At 38.3% G+C, this 14,148-nt stretch overlaps 1 protein-coding gene across 5 annotated transcripts in view; it reads right to left on the bottom strand.

Annotated features, from left to right (window-relative positions):
* SYT16 (synaptotagmin 16) overlaps positions 1 to 14,148 on the bottom strand; it is a 319,451-nt gene that overhangs the window by 175,894 nt on the left and 129,409 nt on the right. For 4 of the 5 annotated variants that reach the window (XM_053697289.1, XM_053697290.1, XM_053697288.1 and 1 more), the window contains exon 3: positions 7,403 to 7,970. In XM_053697289.1, coding sequence (XP_053553264.1) covers positions 7,403 to 7,922 — 520 coding nt within the window. In that variant the 5' untranslated portion in view covers positions 7,923 to 7,970. The remainder of the gene's footprint in view (positions 1 to 7,402; positions 7,971 to 14,148) is intronic. The other variant, XM_053697291.1, reaches the window with a different exon arrangement.

The following is a 14,148-nucleotide window of genomic DNA, read 5'->3' on the forward strand; positions in this document are numbered from 1 at the left end:
ACAGCTCCCCAACCTGTGAGACTTGCATCTGTTGAAATTACAGTCCAGGTCGGAAGCACAAAAGAAGCCCCCTGAATTAAACGATGGTGATCTGTCCACCACGTTAGAGAGTGTCGTACAATCGGTTTTAAAGATATTAATTGAGATATCTTTGTGTAATCCTTGCACCATTGATTCAGCATACAGAGCTGAAGAGGTCGCATGTGAAAACGAGCAAAGGGGATCGTGTCCGATGCAGCAGTCATAAGACCTAGAATTTCCATGCATAAGGCTACCGAAGGGAATGATTGTGATTGAAGGTTTCGACAAGCTGAAATCAATTTTAGACGTCTCTTGTCTGTTAAAGACAGAGTCATGGACACTGAATCTATCTGGAAACCCAGAAAGGTTACCCTTGTCTGAGGAATTAAAGAACTTTTTGGTGAATTGATCCTCCAACCATGATCTTGAAGAAACAACACAAGTCGATTCGTATGAGATTCTGCTAAATGTGAAGACTGAGCAAGTACCAAGATATCGTCCAAATAAGGAAATACCACAATACCCTGTTCTCTGATTACAGACAGAAGGGCACCGAGAACCTTTGTAAAAATTCTTGGAGCTGTAGCTAGGCCAAACGGCAGAGCCACAAACTGGTAATGCTTGTCCAGAAAAGAGAATCTCAGGAACTGATAATGATCTGGATGAATCGGAATATGCAGATATGCATCCTGTAAATCTATTGTGGACATATAATGCCCTTGTTGAACAAAAGGCAAGATAGTCCTTACAGTTACCATTTTGAACGTTGGTATCCTTACATAACGATTCAATATTTTTAGATCCAGAACTGGTCTGAAGGAATTCTCCTTCTTTGGTACAATGAAGAGATTTGAATAAAACCCCATCCCCTGTTCCAGAACTGGAACTGGCATAATTACTCTAGCCAACTCTAGATCTGAAACACAATTCAGAAATGCTTGAGCTTTCACTGGATTTACTGGGACAAAAAATCTCTTTGCAGGAGGTCTCATCTTGAAACCAATTCTGTACCCTTCTGAAACAATGTTCTGAATCCAAAGATTGTGAACAGAATTGATCCAAATTTCTTTGAAAAAACGTAACCTGCCCCCTACCAGCTGAGCTGGAATGAGGGCCGCACCTTCATGTGGACTTAGAAGCTGGCTTTGCCTTTCTAGAAGGCTTGGATTTATTCCAGACTGGAGATGGTTTCCAAACTGAAACTGCTCCTGAGGATGACGGATCAGGCTTTTGTTCTTTGTTGAAACGAAAGGAACGAAAACGATTATTAGCCCTGTTTTTACCCTTAGATTTTCTATCCTGTGGTAAAAAAGTTCCTTTCCCACCAGTAACAGTTGAGATAATAGAATCCAACTGAGAACCAAATAATTTGTTACCCTGGAAAGAAATGGAAAGTAGAGTTGATTTAGAAGCCATATCAGCATTCCAAGTTTTAAGCCATAAAGCTCTTCTAGCTAAAATAGCTAGAGACATAAACCTGACATCAACTCTGATAATATCAAAAATGGAATCACAGATAAAATTATTAGCATGTTGAAGAAGAATAATAATATTATGAGAATCATGATCTGTTACTTGTTGCGCTAAAGTTTCCAACCAAAAAGTTGAAGCTGCAGCAACATCAGCCAATGATATAGCAGGTCTAAGAAGATTACCTGAACACAGATAAGCTTTTCTTAGAAAGGATTCAATTTTCCTATCTAAAGGATCCTTAAACGAAGTACCATCTGACGTAGGAATAGTAGTACGTTTAGCAAGGGTAGAAATAGCCCCATCAACCTTAGGGATCTTGTCCCAAAATTCTAATCTATCAGACGGCACAGGATATAATTGCTTAAAACGTTTAGAAGGAGTAAATGAATTACCCAATTTATCCCATTCTCTGGAAATTACTTCAGAAATAGCATTAGGAACAGGAAAAACTTCTGGAATAACCACAGGAGATTTAAAGACCTTATCTAAACGTTTAGAATTAGTATCAAGAGGACCAGAATCCTCTATTTCTAAAGCAATTAGTACTTCTTTAAGTAAAGAACAAATAAATTCCATTTTAAATAAATATGAAGATTTATCAGCATCAATCTCTGAGACAGAATCCTCTGAACCAGAAGAGTCATCAGAATCAGAATGATGATGTTCATTTAAAAATTCATCTGTAGAGAGAGAAGTTTTAAAAGATTTTTTATGTTTACTAGAAGGAGAAATAACAGACATAGCCTTCTTGATGGATTCAGAAACAAAATCTCTTATGTTATCAGGAACATTCTGCACCTTAGATGTTGAAGGAACTGCAACAGGCAATGGTACATTAATAAAGGAAATATTATCTGCATTAACAAGTTTGTCATGACAATTAATACAAACAACAGCCGGAGGAATAGCTACCAAAAGTTTACAGCAGATACACTTAGCTTTGGTAGTTCCAGCACTAGACAGCGATTTTCCTGAAGTATCTTCTGACTCGGATGCAACGTGAGACATCTTGCAATATGTAAGAGAAAAAACAACATATAAAGCAAAATTGATCAAATTCCTTAAATGACAGTTTCAGGAATGGGAAAAAATGCCAATAAACAAGCTTCTAGCAACCAGAAGCAAAGAAAAAATGAGACTGAAATAATGTGGAGACAAAAGCGACGCCCACATTATTTGGCGCCTAAATGCTTTTTGGCGCCAAAAATGACGCCACATCCGGAACGCCGACATTTTTGGCGCAAAAAGACGTCAAAAAATGACGCAACTTCCGGCGACACGTATGACGCCGGAAACAGAAAGATTTTTTGCGCCAAAAAAGTCAGCGCCAAGAATGACGCAATAGAATGAAGCATTTTCAGCCCCCGCGAGCCTAACAGCCCACAGGGAAAAAAGAGTCAAATTTTTTAAGGTAAGAAAAAATGATTGATTCAAATGCATTATCCCAAAGATGAAACTGACTGTCTGAAAATAAGGAATGTTGAACATCCTGAGTCAAGGCAAATAAATGTTTGAATACATATATTTAGAACTTTAAAAACAAAGTGCCCAACCATAGCTTAGAGTGTCACAGAAAATAAGATTTACTTACCCCAGGACACTCATCTACATGTTTGTAGAAAGCCAAACCAGTACTGAAACGAAAATCAGCAGAGGTAATGGTATATAAATAAGAGTATATCGTCGATCTGAAAAGGGAGGTAAGAGATGAATCTCTACGACCGATAACAGAGAACCTATGAAATAGACCCCGTAGAAGGAGATCACTGTATTCAAAATAGGCAATACTCTCCTCACATCCCTCTGACATTCACTGCACGCTGAGAGGAAAACCGGGCTCCAACTTGCTGCGGAGCGCATATCAACGTAGAATCTAGCACAAACTTACTTCACCACCTCCATAGGAGGCAAAGTTTGTAAAACTGAATTGTGGGTGTGGTGAGGGGTGTATTTATAGGCATTTTGAGGTTTGGGAAACTTTGCCCCTCCTGGTAGGAATGTATATCTCATACGACACTAGCTCATGGACTCTTGCTAATTACATGAAAGAAAAGGCGCTTAAGAGGAGATATACTTTATATAAATATACAGAGTTGGTGGAAGCTCTGTTTATTCCAAGGAAATGTATTTTCTTTTTTTCTTCCATTTTCTTTTTTTAAATCTTTATTGCAACATATCAAGATATATTTGTTCAGAAAAGAAAAGACACTGCAACAGCAATTATGAATATTCAGAAAGGATTATCGTGGGAATCGTAGTCAGTTCACATAAATGTTCATGATAACTAATCATAAGTCCGTTCAAGGAGGGAATCTGTAGCGGTTATCACCAAAGGGGTAAGAATATTTTTTCAGTGATATTGAGCTGAGGTAACAGTCATTATAAATAACGTTTTGTGACGCCGGTTCAAACCATTGCAATAAACAGTGATAAAATAATAATGACAAAACAAGAATCAATAAAGATAATGTGATCAAAAAATTAGGAACATTGAACAATAAATGATGCTATACTAAGCAAATGTATATTCCTCTGTCATACGTTGTATGAAGGTAGCAAGGAAGTGGGTTACAGGATATTGATATTGTGTGTTAAGCTACTGATTATTATAAATTAAGACAATCCAACAATGGGGGGAGAGGAAGGAGAGAAAAAAAAAGTGGAAAAACGGTGGAGGAGAGGAAAGAGTGGAAGAAGGAGGGAGTTGCCAGTGGGTAATTGATATAACCTATGCATGAGAGGTAAAGAAGTAAAACAGTAAAGTGAGGCAGCAAAAACAAGGTTTACAATTGGTTTGGTTAACCTGATATTTTGTGCCATAAATCCAACGTAGATTTGTGGATTTCTACTTTAAAATGGGTCACCATTTTAATGGGATTAAGTTAAGCTCCATTGGATATTTTATGGTTAATCAGGAGGGATCTGTATAGGTCGAACTCAATGGACTTGTGTCTTCTTTCAGCATCATCTTCCATGTTACTATGTTAGAAGTGGTGATAATGGATAATGGATAATGGATGACAATAATTGAAAGGTTAAATGGTGGATTGGTGACTTCCGGAAAGGTCTCATTAGTCTCAAAGGGGCATATTTATCAAGCTGCGAATGGAGCTTGATGCCCCGTGTTTCTGGTGAGCCTGCCGGCTCACCAGAAACAGCAGTTATGAAGCAGCGGTCACAAAGACCGCTGCTCCATAACCTGTCCGACCTGCTCTGAGCAGGCGGATAGCCATCGCCGGAAATCAACCCAATCGAGTACGATCGGGTTGATTTACACCCCCCTGCTGGTGGCCTATTGGCCGCGAGTCTGCAGGGGGCGGCGTTGCACCAGCATCTGGTGCAATGCTGAATACGGAGAGCGTATTGCTCACCATATTCAGCGAGGTCTGTCGGACCTGATCCGCACTGTCAGATCAGGTCCGACAGAAATTGATAAATAGAGGCCAAAGTCTGTAGAAAGATGTGAATAATCAGTAGTAAGGTCAAAATGTTCTAAAAATGAACAGACAATGGACACACACAAACTCAAACACAAACTTGCACATACACCCAAGGAAACACTGACAGAGACAGCCTCAGAAAACACACAAAGACATACACACACACACACAGAGAGACACACATCCACAGAAAACACGCAAAGACACACACACACACAGAGACACCCACAGAAAACACACAAAGACATACACACAGAGAGACAACCACATAAAACACACAAAGACATACATACACACACACATACCCTCACTGAGACATCCACAAAAAACACAGACATACATACACTCCCACAGAGACACCCACAGAAAATGCACAGACATACACACACCCTCACAGAGACACTCACAGAAAACACACAGACATAAGCACAAACCCTCTCAGAGACATCCACAGAAAACACAGACATACATACACTCTCACAGAGACACCTACAGAAAATGCACAGACATACACACACCCTCACAGAGACACTCACAGAAAACACACAAAGACATACAAACCACCCTCACAGAGTCATCCAGAGAAAATACACAAAGACATAAATGTACACACCTTTACAGAGACACCCATAGAAAAAGCACAAAGACATACGCACACACCCTCACAGACATACACAGAAAATGCACAAAGACATACACACCCACCCTCACAGAGAGAGCCACAGAAAAAAATACATACACACTCATAGAGACACAAACAAAAGCACAAAAATATAAACACAGACACTCACAGGAGGTAAAATTTCTGCACATGGCATTACCAAAATCAACAGTGTGTGACATGCATGATAAAAATTTTTTGCAGAAATGAAGAGATCACTTTTTAAAGAAAATAATTGCATACAAAAATAATTCTGTGAATTCAAAATTGTACATTAATGATCTGGGTAGATGGCTAGATGAAGAAGAGTACTTTTGAAAGGTTGACATATGTTTGGTTTTTTCCCCATTTTCCCCAACCAAGAGCACAATTTAAAATATGGTGTACAAATGTTCCTATCTGTCAGCTGTACTTATGGATTTTGAAACTGCTGTACTCTATATGGTTTTGGTGAAACCATGAGTTGTGGTAATCAGTCTAATGCCATTAGATTTGGTTAAATGCAGGATGAAGGCTTGTTTGTTTGTATTTTAAAATTAAGTCAGCTGTAGTGTAAACTGAACAGTGTTAAGTTAACCTGTCTCATTTCAAACACTGAGCAATCTTAGTCTGAGAGTATAACATTGTATGCAGATGTAAAAATCTTAGATAAAATGCCTCCTTGCATCTGGAAAGTCCTTGCATAAAGGGGCAGTAAACTGGAAAGTAATTAAAATATATATATATATATATTAATAAAAAAACTAATATCTGCCAAAAGGGCACCTACCATGTGTGTATTGAGGATTGTATTCTGCATGGCTTTACATATAGAATTTCTACAGCATTGTCAAGTAATCATAAATACACTGCTGCATATTTCTAAAAAAATGTGTTTTTATGGGCCCCTGGCCCCAACCATACAACTACTACCACACTGAAGTTACAATCTGAAATTACACAAAGAAATAAAACATTTACTAGGTAAGTCCTACCTCCTCTGCAAATGAAAGTGATCTGCCGTCTGACTCAGGCACACACTGTACAAACTGAAGTGCCAAGTCTGTCTCACACTATGCATAGTGGTTTAGTGCACACTCAGAAATCCTCTCAAATGCTAATTATTTACTCATTGTAATAACATTTCCCATGCTCAATAGTACTCTGCTGTAGTACCCTCTGGTGGCTGCCAAAATTCAAAAAAAAATTTTTTTAAAAAATTGTTCTTGCCTCATGGGGCCCCCTGGCCCATTGGGCCCCTGACAGGAGTAACCCCTGTCACCCCCTGATGGCGGCCCTGCATAGAATGCTAAAGACACGTGCACCCTCATGATAATGAAACTCAAATGGAAAGTTTTTTTTTCTTTTTACTTTATTTAAACTGCATGCTCTATTTGAATTGTGAAAAATTAATCTTGACTTTATTGTCCCATTAATGCTTACATTTGATCTGTAATGTGTTTGTATGCATGACTAGAGCAGTTTTATTTATTTATTTGTCTTCCTTTTTGTTACTTTCATTGCAGACTAATGGTTATGTACTAGAAAATCATTTTAGTAAATCATTATTACATAAAAATGTAACGAGAAAGCAGAGCCCAGAACTGATGCACACTTCTGTTAACTTATTTATCTGACGTTCACAATGGAAAGCTACAAAAAGGTCATCAAATTATTTTCTGAAGTTGCTTTGAATCTGCAGCAGTAAATCTTATTAGAGATAATAGCTTCGCTTTGATGTAACTGCAAGTGGATGTAGAGATTTTCGAAGGCAAGACGAGAAACGATGAAAGATTAAGAAAGTGTAGAGAAGTAACAAAACTCTTACCTTCACTAAGTTTCTTACCATTGCCAGAACTAACAGCAGGAGATTCAAGGTCCCTCCTTAGATTTTGTATTTGGTTGTCCAAATAACTCTCTTCTTCTGGTATTGAGGAAAGCGTTTCCAGTAAACTGCTATCTCGACGTACTTTGTAGCTGAAAACTGAGCCAGATTCTTCAGATTGTGAAGCATCCTCACATGACCCCACCAATTCTTGGTTGTTTTGCTCCAGTTGCGGTAGCTCAGTATTTTCAACTTGTTCAGACGTTCCTGGTTCTAAACCAGACGTACTCTGAAAGCCCAATGAATTTTCAGATAAACACTCATCCTTATCAAAATTCTCTTCTAGGTGTTGTTCAAAGTAATCTTTGTATTCCGAGTCGCTGTCAGTGCTTGAATGAGTTTTATTCAAATTAGTAAGCGAGCTGGATAGTGAGTCTCCTGCAAGATGAACGGCTTCACACATACGAGAGATCCATGAAGTGACTGGCTGGAAGAAACTCTGGGAAGCCATGTTTAACACCATGACCAGGTTTTCAGTTTTTCTGGCACGTCATTGATTTAATTCCGTGAGCTATAGAATAAGCATTATTACAATTAAAGTATTTTGCTGCCTTTCAAAAACTGTTATTTTAGATCTGCAAACTAATAACACTATGATAATATCATTATTTAAATTCTACCTAAAATCCTTTGGCTTTTTATAGAATCTCAGTTTCCAATTACTTTTACAAAAATGATTCTGAAATAGATTAGTGTGAAGGACAATGGCCTAGATTAGTAGAGGCGGTAATCTACACCTGGCCTCTGATTGGCTACAGCAAAGCAAACAAGATAAAAATGCTTAAAAGGATTTTCTCGGAGTGCATCCCTAGATTGGCCTGGATTTCTAAAAATCTGCCATTTTCTTCTACCAAGATATGTTTTAAATACTTACAATACATTTATAATTTTTGTAATACATTTTTTATGCTGGTAATTTTTTAAAATAATGACTGTTGATATGTACTATAAATGCCAAAATAAATAATGTTAAAGGGACATAACAGTAAATCTTAAATTTAGAGTAGTGCATTTCATATCTTAGTAAAAGCAAATTTGCAATATGAAAGGTTTCTGCAACAAGTTTTTAATAAAAGTATTCTCCAGTTTTGTTAAAATGTGTGCTGTAAACAAGAACCACCACATTCTTGTCTCATGCAAATTCTTAGCAGCAGTGACCTGACAGCGGCACTCTGGGTTTGCACTTGAATGAGCTTAGTAATATTTTATTCCAATGTCAACTAATATATTTATATGCCTTACTTTATTTCTTGGACAGTCCTGACCCAAAAAAAAGCAAATTACAAAAAAATATTGTTTGTGCTGCTGCTGGCTTGTAGCACTAGCACCAGCTATTATATAACATTATTTAAGTTTAAGCTGCTGTGCATCTGCTCCTCTGTGGCCCTGAAGTAGCAGAAAATAATATTTTCTTTAAAAAACCAAAAACAAAAAAACATTCAAAACTATTGCCTTAAAAGGATAGTAAAGTCAAAATTAAACTTGCATGATTCAGATAGAGCATGTAATTTTTAGACACTTATAAATTCACTTATATTTTCAAATGTGCTTTGTTCTCTTAGTATCCCTTGTTAAAAAAGAATACGCACATATCCTACACAAATGGGAGCTAGCTGCTGATTGGTGCCTGCACACATTTGTCTCTTTTGATTGGCTAACTAGGGCCTAGATTTAGAGTTTGGCGGTAGCCGTGAAAACCAGCGTTAGAGGCTCCTAACGCTGGTTTTAGGCTACCTCCGGTATTTGGAGTCACTCAAAAAAGGGTCTAACGCTCACTTTTCAGCCGCAACTTTTCCATACCGCAGATCCCCTTACGTCAATTGCGTATCCTATCTTTTCAATGGGATTTTTCTAACTCCGGTATTTAGAGTCGTGTCTGCAGTGAGCGTTAGAAATCTAACGACAAAACTCCAGCCGCAGGAAAAAAGTCAGTAGTTAAGAGCTTTCTGGGCTAACGCCGGTTCATAAAGCTCTTAACTACTGTACTCTAAAGTACACTAACACCCATAAACTACCTATGTACCCCTAAACCGAGGCCCCCCCACATTGCCCCCACTCGATTAAATTTTTTTAACCCCTAATCTGCCGACCGCCACCTACGTTATACTTATGTACCCCTAATCTGCCGCCCCTAACACCGCCGACCCCTGTATTATATTTATTAACCCCTAACCTGCCCTCCCTAACATCGCCGACACCTAACTTCAATTATTAACCCCTAATCTGCCGACCGAATCTCGCCGCTATTCTAATAAATGTATTAACCCCTAAAGCTAAGTCTAACCCTAACACTAACACCCCCCTAAGTTAAATATAATTTACATCTAACGAAATTAATTAACTCTTATTAAATAAATTATTCCTATTTAAAGCTAAATACTTACCTGTAAAATAAATCCTAATATAGCTACAACATAAATTATAATTATATTATAGCTATTTTAGGATTAATATTTATTTTACAGGTAACTTTGTATTTATTTTAACCAGGTATAATAGCTATTAAATAGTTAAGAACTATTTAATAGCTAAAATAATTACAAATTTACCTGTAAAATAAATCCTAACCTAAGTTACAATTAAACCTAACACTACACTATCAATAAATAAATTAAATAAAATATCTACAATTACCTACAATTAAACCTAACACTACACTATCAATAAATAAATTAAATACAATACCTACAAATAACTACAATGAAATAAACTAACTAAAGTACAAAAAATAAAAAAGAACTAAGTTACAAAAAATAAAAAAATATTTACAAACATAAGAAAAATATTACAACAATTTTAAACTAATTACACCTACTCTAAGCCCCCTAATAAAATAACAAAGCCCCCCAAAATAAAAAAAATGCCCTACCCTATTCTAAATTACTAAAGTTCAAAGCTCTTTTACCTTACCAGCCCTGAACAGGGCCCTTTGCGGGGCATGCCCCAAGACGTTCAGCTCTTTTGCCTGTAAAAAAAAACATACAATACCCCCCCCAACATTACAACCCACCACCCACATACCCCTAATCTAACCCAAACCCCCCTTAAATAAACCTAACACTAAGCCCCTGAAGATCATCCTACCTTGTCTTCACCTCACCGGGTATCACACCGATCCGTCCTGGCTCAGATATCTTCATCCAACCCAAGCGGGGGCTAGACATCCACTGAAGAGGTCCAGAAGAGGCTCCAAAGTCTTCATCCTATCCGGGAAGAAGAGTAGATCTGGACCGGCAACCATCATCTTCCAAGCGGCATCTTCTATCTTCATCCGATGAGGACCGGCTCCATCCTGAGGACCTCCACCGCGGACCCATCTTCATCCGGCGACGTCCAACTGAAGAATGACGGTTCTTTTAAGGGACGTCATCCAAGATGGCGTCCCTCGAATTCCGATTGGCTGATAGGATTCTATCAGCCAATCGGAATTAAGGTAGGAATATTCTGATTGGCTGATGGAATCAGCCAATCAGAATCAAGTTCAATCCGATTGGCTGATCCAATCAGCCAATCAGATTGAGCTCGCATTCTATTGGCTGTTCCAATCAGCCAATAGAATGCGAGCTCAATCTGATTGGCTGATTGGATCAGCCAATCGGATTGAACTTGATTCTGATTGGCTGATTCCATCAGCCAATCAGAATATTCCTACCTTAATTCCGATTGGCTGATAGAATCCTATCAGCCAATTGGAATTCGAGGGACGCCATCTTGGATGACGTCCCTTAAAGGAACCGTCATTCTTCAGTTGGACGTCGCCGGATGAAGATGGGTCCGCGGTGGAGGTCTTCAGGATGGAGCCGGTCCTCATCGGATGAAGATAGAAGATGCCGCTTGGAAGATGATGGTTGCCGGTCCGGATCTACTCTTCTTCCCAGATAGGATGAAGACTTTGGAGCCTCTTCTGGACCTCTTCAGTGGATGTCTAGCCCCCGCTTGGGTTGGATGAAGATATCGGAGCCAGGACGGATCGGTGTGATACCCGGTGAGGTGAAGACAAGGTAGGATGATCTTCAGGGGCTTAGTGTTAGGTTTATTTAAGGGGGGTTTGGGTTAGATTAGGGGTATATGGGTGGTGGGTTGTAATGTTGGGGGGGGTATTGTATGTTTTTTTTACAGGCAAAAGAGCTGAACTTCTTGGGGCATGTCCAAAGGGCCCTGTTCAGGGCTGGTAAGGTAAAAGAGCTTTGAACTTTAGTAATTTAGAATAGGGTAGGGCATTTTTTATTTTGGGGGGCTTTGTTATTTTATTAGGGGGCTTAGAGTAGGTGTAATTAGTTTAAAATTGTTGTAAGATTTTCCTTATGTTTGTAAATATTTTTTTATTTTTTGTAACTTAGTTCTTTTTTATTTTTTGTACTTTAGTTAGTTTATTTCATTGTAGTTATTTGTAGATATTGTATTTAATTAATGTATTGATAGTGTAGTGTTAGGTTTAATTGTAGGCAATTGTAGATATTTTATTTAATTAATTTAATGATAGTGTAGTGTTAGGTTTAATTGTAACTTAGGTTAGGATTTATTTTACAGGTAATTTTGTTATTATTTTAACTAGGTAACTATTAAATAGTTATTAACTATTTAATAGCTATTGTACCTGGTTAAAATAATTACAAAGTTACCTGTAAAATAAATATTAATCCTAAAATAGCTATAATATAATTATAATTTATAGTGTAGCTATATTAGGATTTATTTTACAGGTAAGTATTTAGCTTTAAATAGGAATAATTTATTTAATAAGAGATAATTAATTTCGTTAGATGTAAATTATATTTAACTTAGGGGGGTGTTAGTGTTAGGGTTAGACTTAGCTTTAGGGGTTAATACATTTATTAGAATAGCGGTGAGCTCCAGTCGGCAGATTAGGGGTTAATAATTGAAGTTAGGTGTCGGCGATGTTAGGGAGGGCAGATTAGGGGTTAATACTATTTATTATAGGGTTAGTGAGGCGGATTAGGGGTTAATAACCTTATTATAGTAGCGCTCAGGTCCGGTCGGCAGATTAGGGGTTAATAAGTGTAGGCAGGTGGAGGCGACGTTGTGGGGGGCAGATTAGGGGTTAATAAATATAATATAGGGGTCTGCGATGTTAGGGCAGCAGATTAGGGGTACATAGGGATAATGTAAGTAGCGGCGGTTTACGGAGCGGCAGATTAGGGGTTAATAAGTGTAAGGTTAGGGGTGTTTAGACTCGGGGTACATGTTAGAGTGTTAGGTGCAGACGTAGGAAGTGTTTCCGCATAGCAAACAATGGGGCTGCGTTAGGAGCTGAACGCGGCTTTTTTGCAGGTGTTAGGTTTTTTTTCAGCTCAAACAGCCCCATTGTTTCCTATGGGGGAATCGTGCACGAGCACGTTTTTGAGGCTGGCCGCGTCCGTAAGCAACTCTGGTATCGAGAGTTGAAGCTGCGTTAAATATGCTCTACGCTCCTTTTTTGGAGCCTAACGCAGCCTTTATGTGGACTCTCAATACCAGAGTTATTTTTATGGTGCTGCCATAAAAAAGCCGGCATTAGCTTTTTCGGCTCCTTACCGACAAAACTCTAAATCTAGCCGTAGATGTGTTCAGCTAGCTGCCAGAAGTGCAATGCTGTTTCTTCAGCAAAGGATAACAAGAGAATGAAGCAAATTTGATAATAGAAGTACATTGGAAAGTTGTTTAAAATTGTATGTTCTGTCTGAAACATAAAATAATTTTTTTTTGTTTACTATCGCTTTAACAAATATAGGAGTTTACCAAAGATATATATATATATATATGCACATGTCCAATGTTTACCGGAAGGGTGGTTAATTCATGGAATAAAATTCAAGTAGAGATGATCAGGGCAAACACTGAATGCCTGGGATTTCATGCTGTACACAAGAACCACCAAATTCCTGTCTCATGCAAACTCTTAGCAGCAGTGACCTGACAGAAGCATTCTGGGTATGCACAAAACAGGGACAAAAGTGAACACTGTTTGCTAGAAACAAGAACCAGAAATGATAAGGATAACCACATGGCATATCCCAGGCATTCAGTGCTTGCCCTGATCATCTCTACTTAAATGTTATTCCATGAATTAACCTTTCTGTAAACATTAAACATGTGCATATATTAATATTACTATTATTATTATATTCCGCAGCGCTGTCCATGGATACAATTCATTTAAATAACACAATACAAGACTTGTAAAAGACAGGACAACATTTACAAACACATACAGGAAGGATTGAGGGCCCTATTCCTTTGGGAATTTACAATCTAGAAGAGTAGGAGGTTGAGAAACAGGAGGTGAGGACTGCAAGATTGAGAAGGATGTTAATACAGAGTTAGATGAGGGAAATGTTAGGTAAGTGAAGTTAATTTATTATTGAGTTGGGTGGTAGGCTTCCCTGAACAGAAAAAGTCTTCAGGGAGCATTTAAAGGAAGAAAGATTAGGGCAAAGCCTGACAGCACGAGGGAGAGTGTTCCAGAGTGTAGGTACTGCACGACAGAAGTCCTGCAGTCTAGCATGAGAGGAGGTGATAGTTGCAGATGCAAGGAGCAGGTCATTGTTGGATCTTAGTGGACAGGCTGGAGTATACTTGTGTTGTGTATTAGAGAGGATAGGTAGAGGAGAGCGGCGTTGGTGAGAGTTTTGTATGACAGTAAGGGTGAGAATTTTGAATTTAATTCTGCTGTGTATGGGGAGCCAATG

This window comes from Bombina bombina, chromosome 1 (assembly GCF_027579735.1).
Source record: "Bombina bombina isolate aBomBom1 chromosome 1, aBomBom1.pri, whole genome shotgun sequence".
In the NCBI taxonomy this organism is placed as follows: domain Eukaryota; kingdom Metazoa; phylum Chordata; class Amphibia; order Anura; family Bombinatoridae; genus Bombina; species Bombina bombina.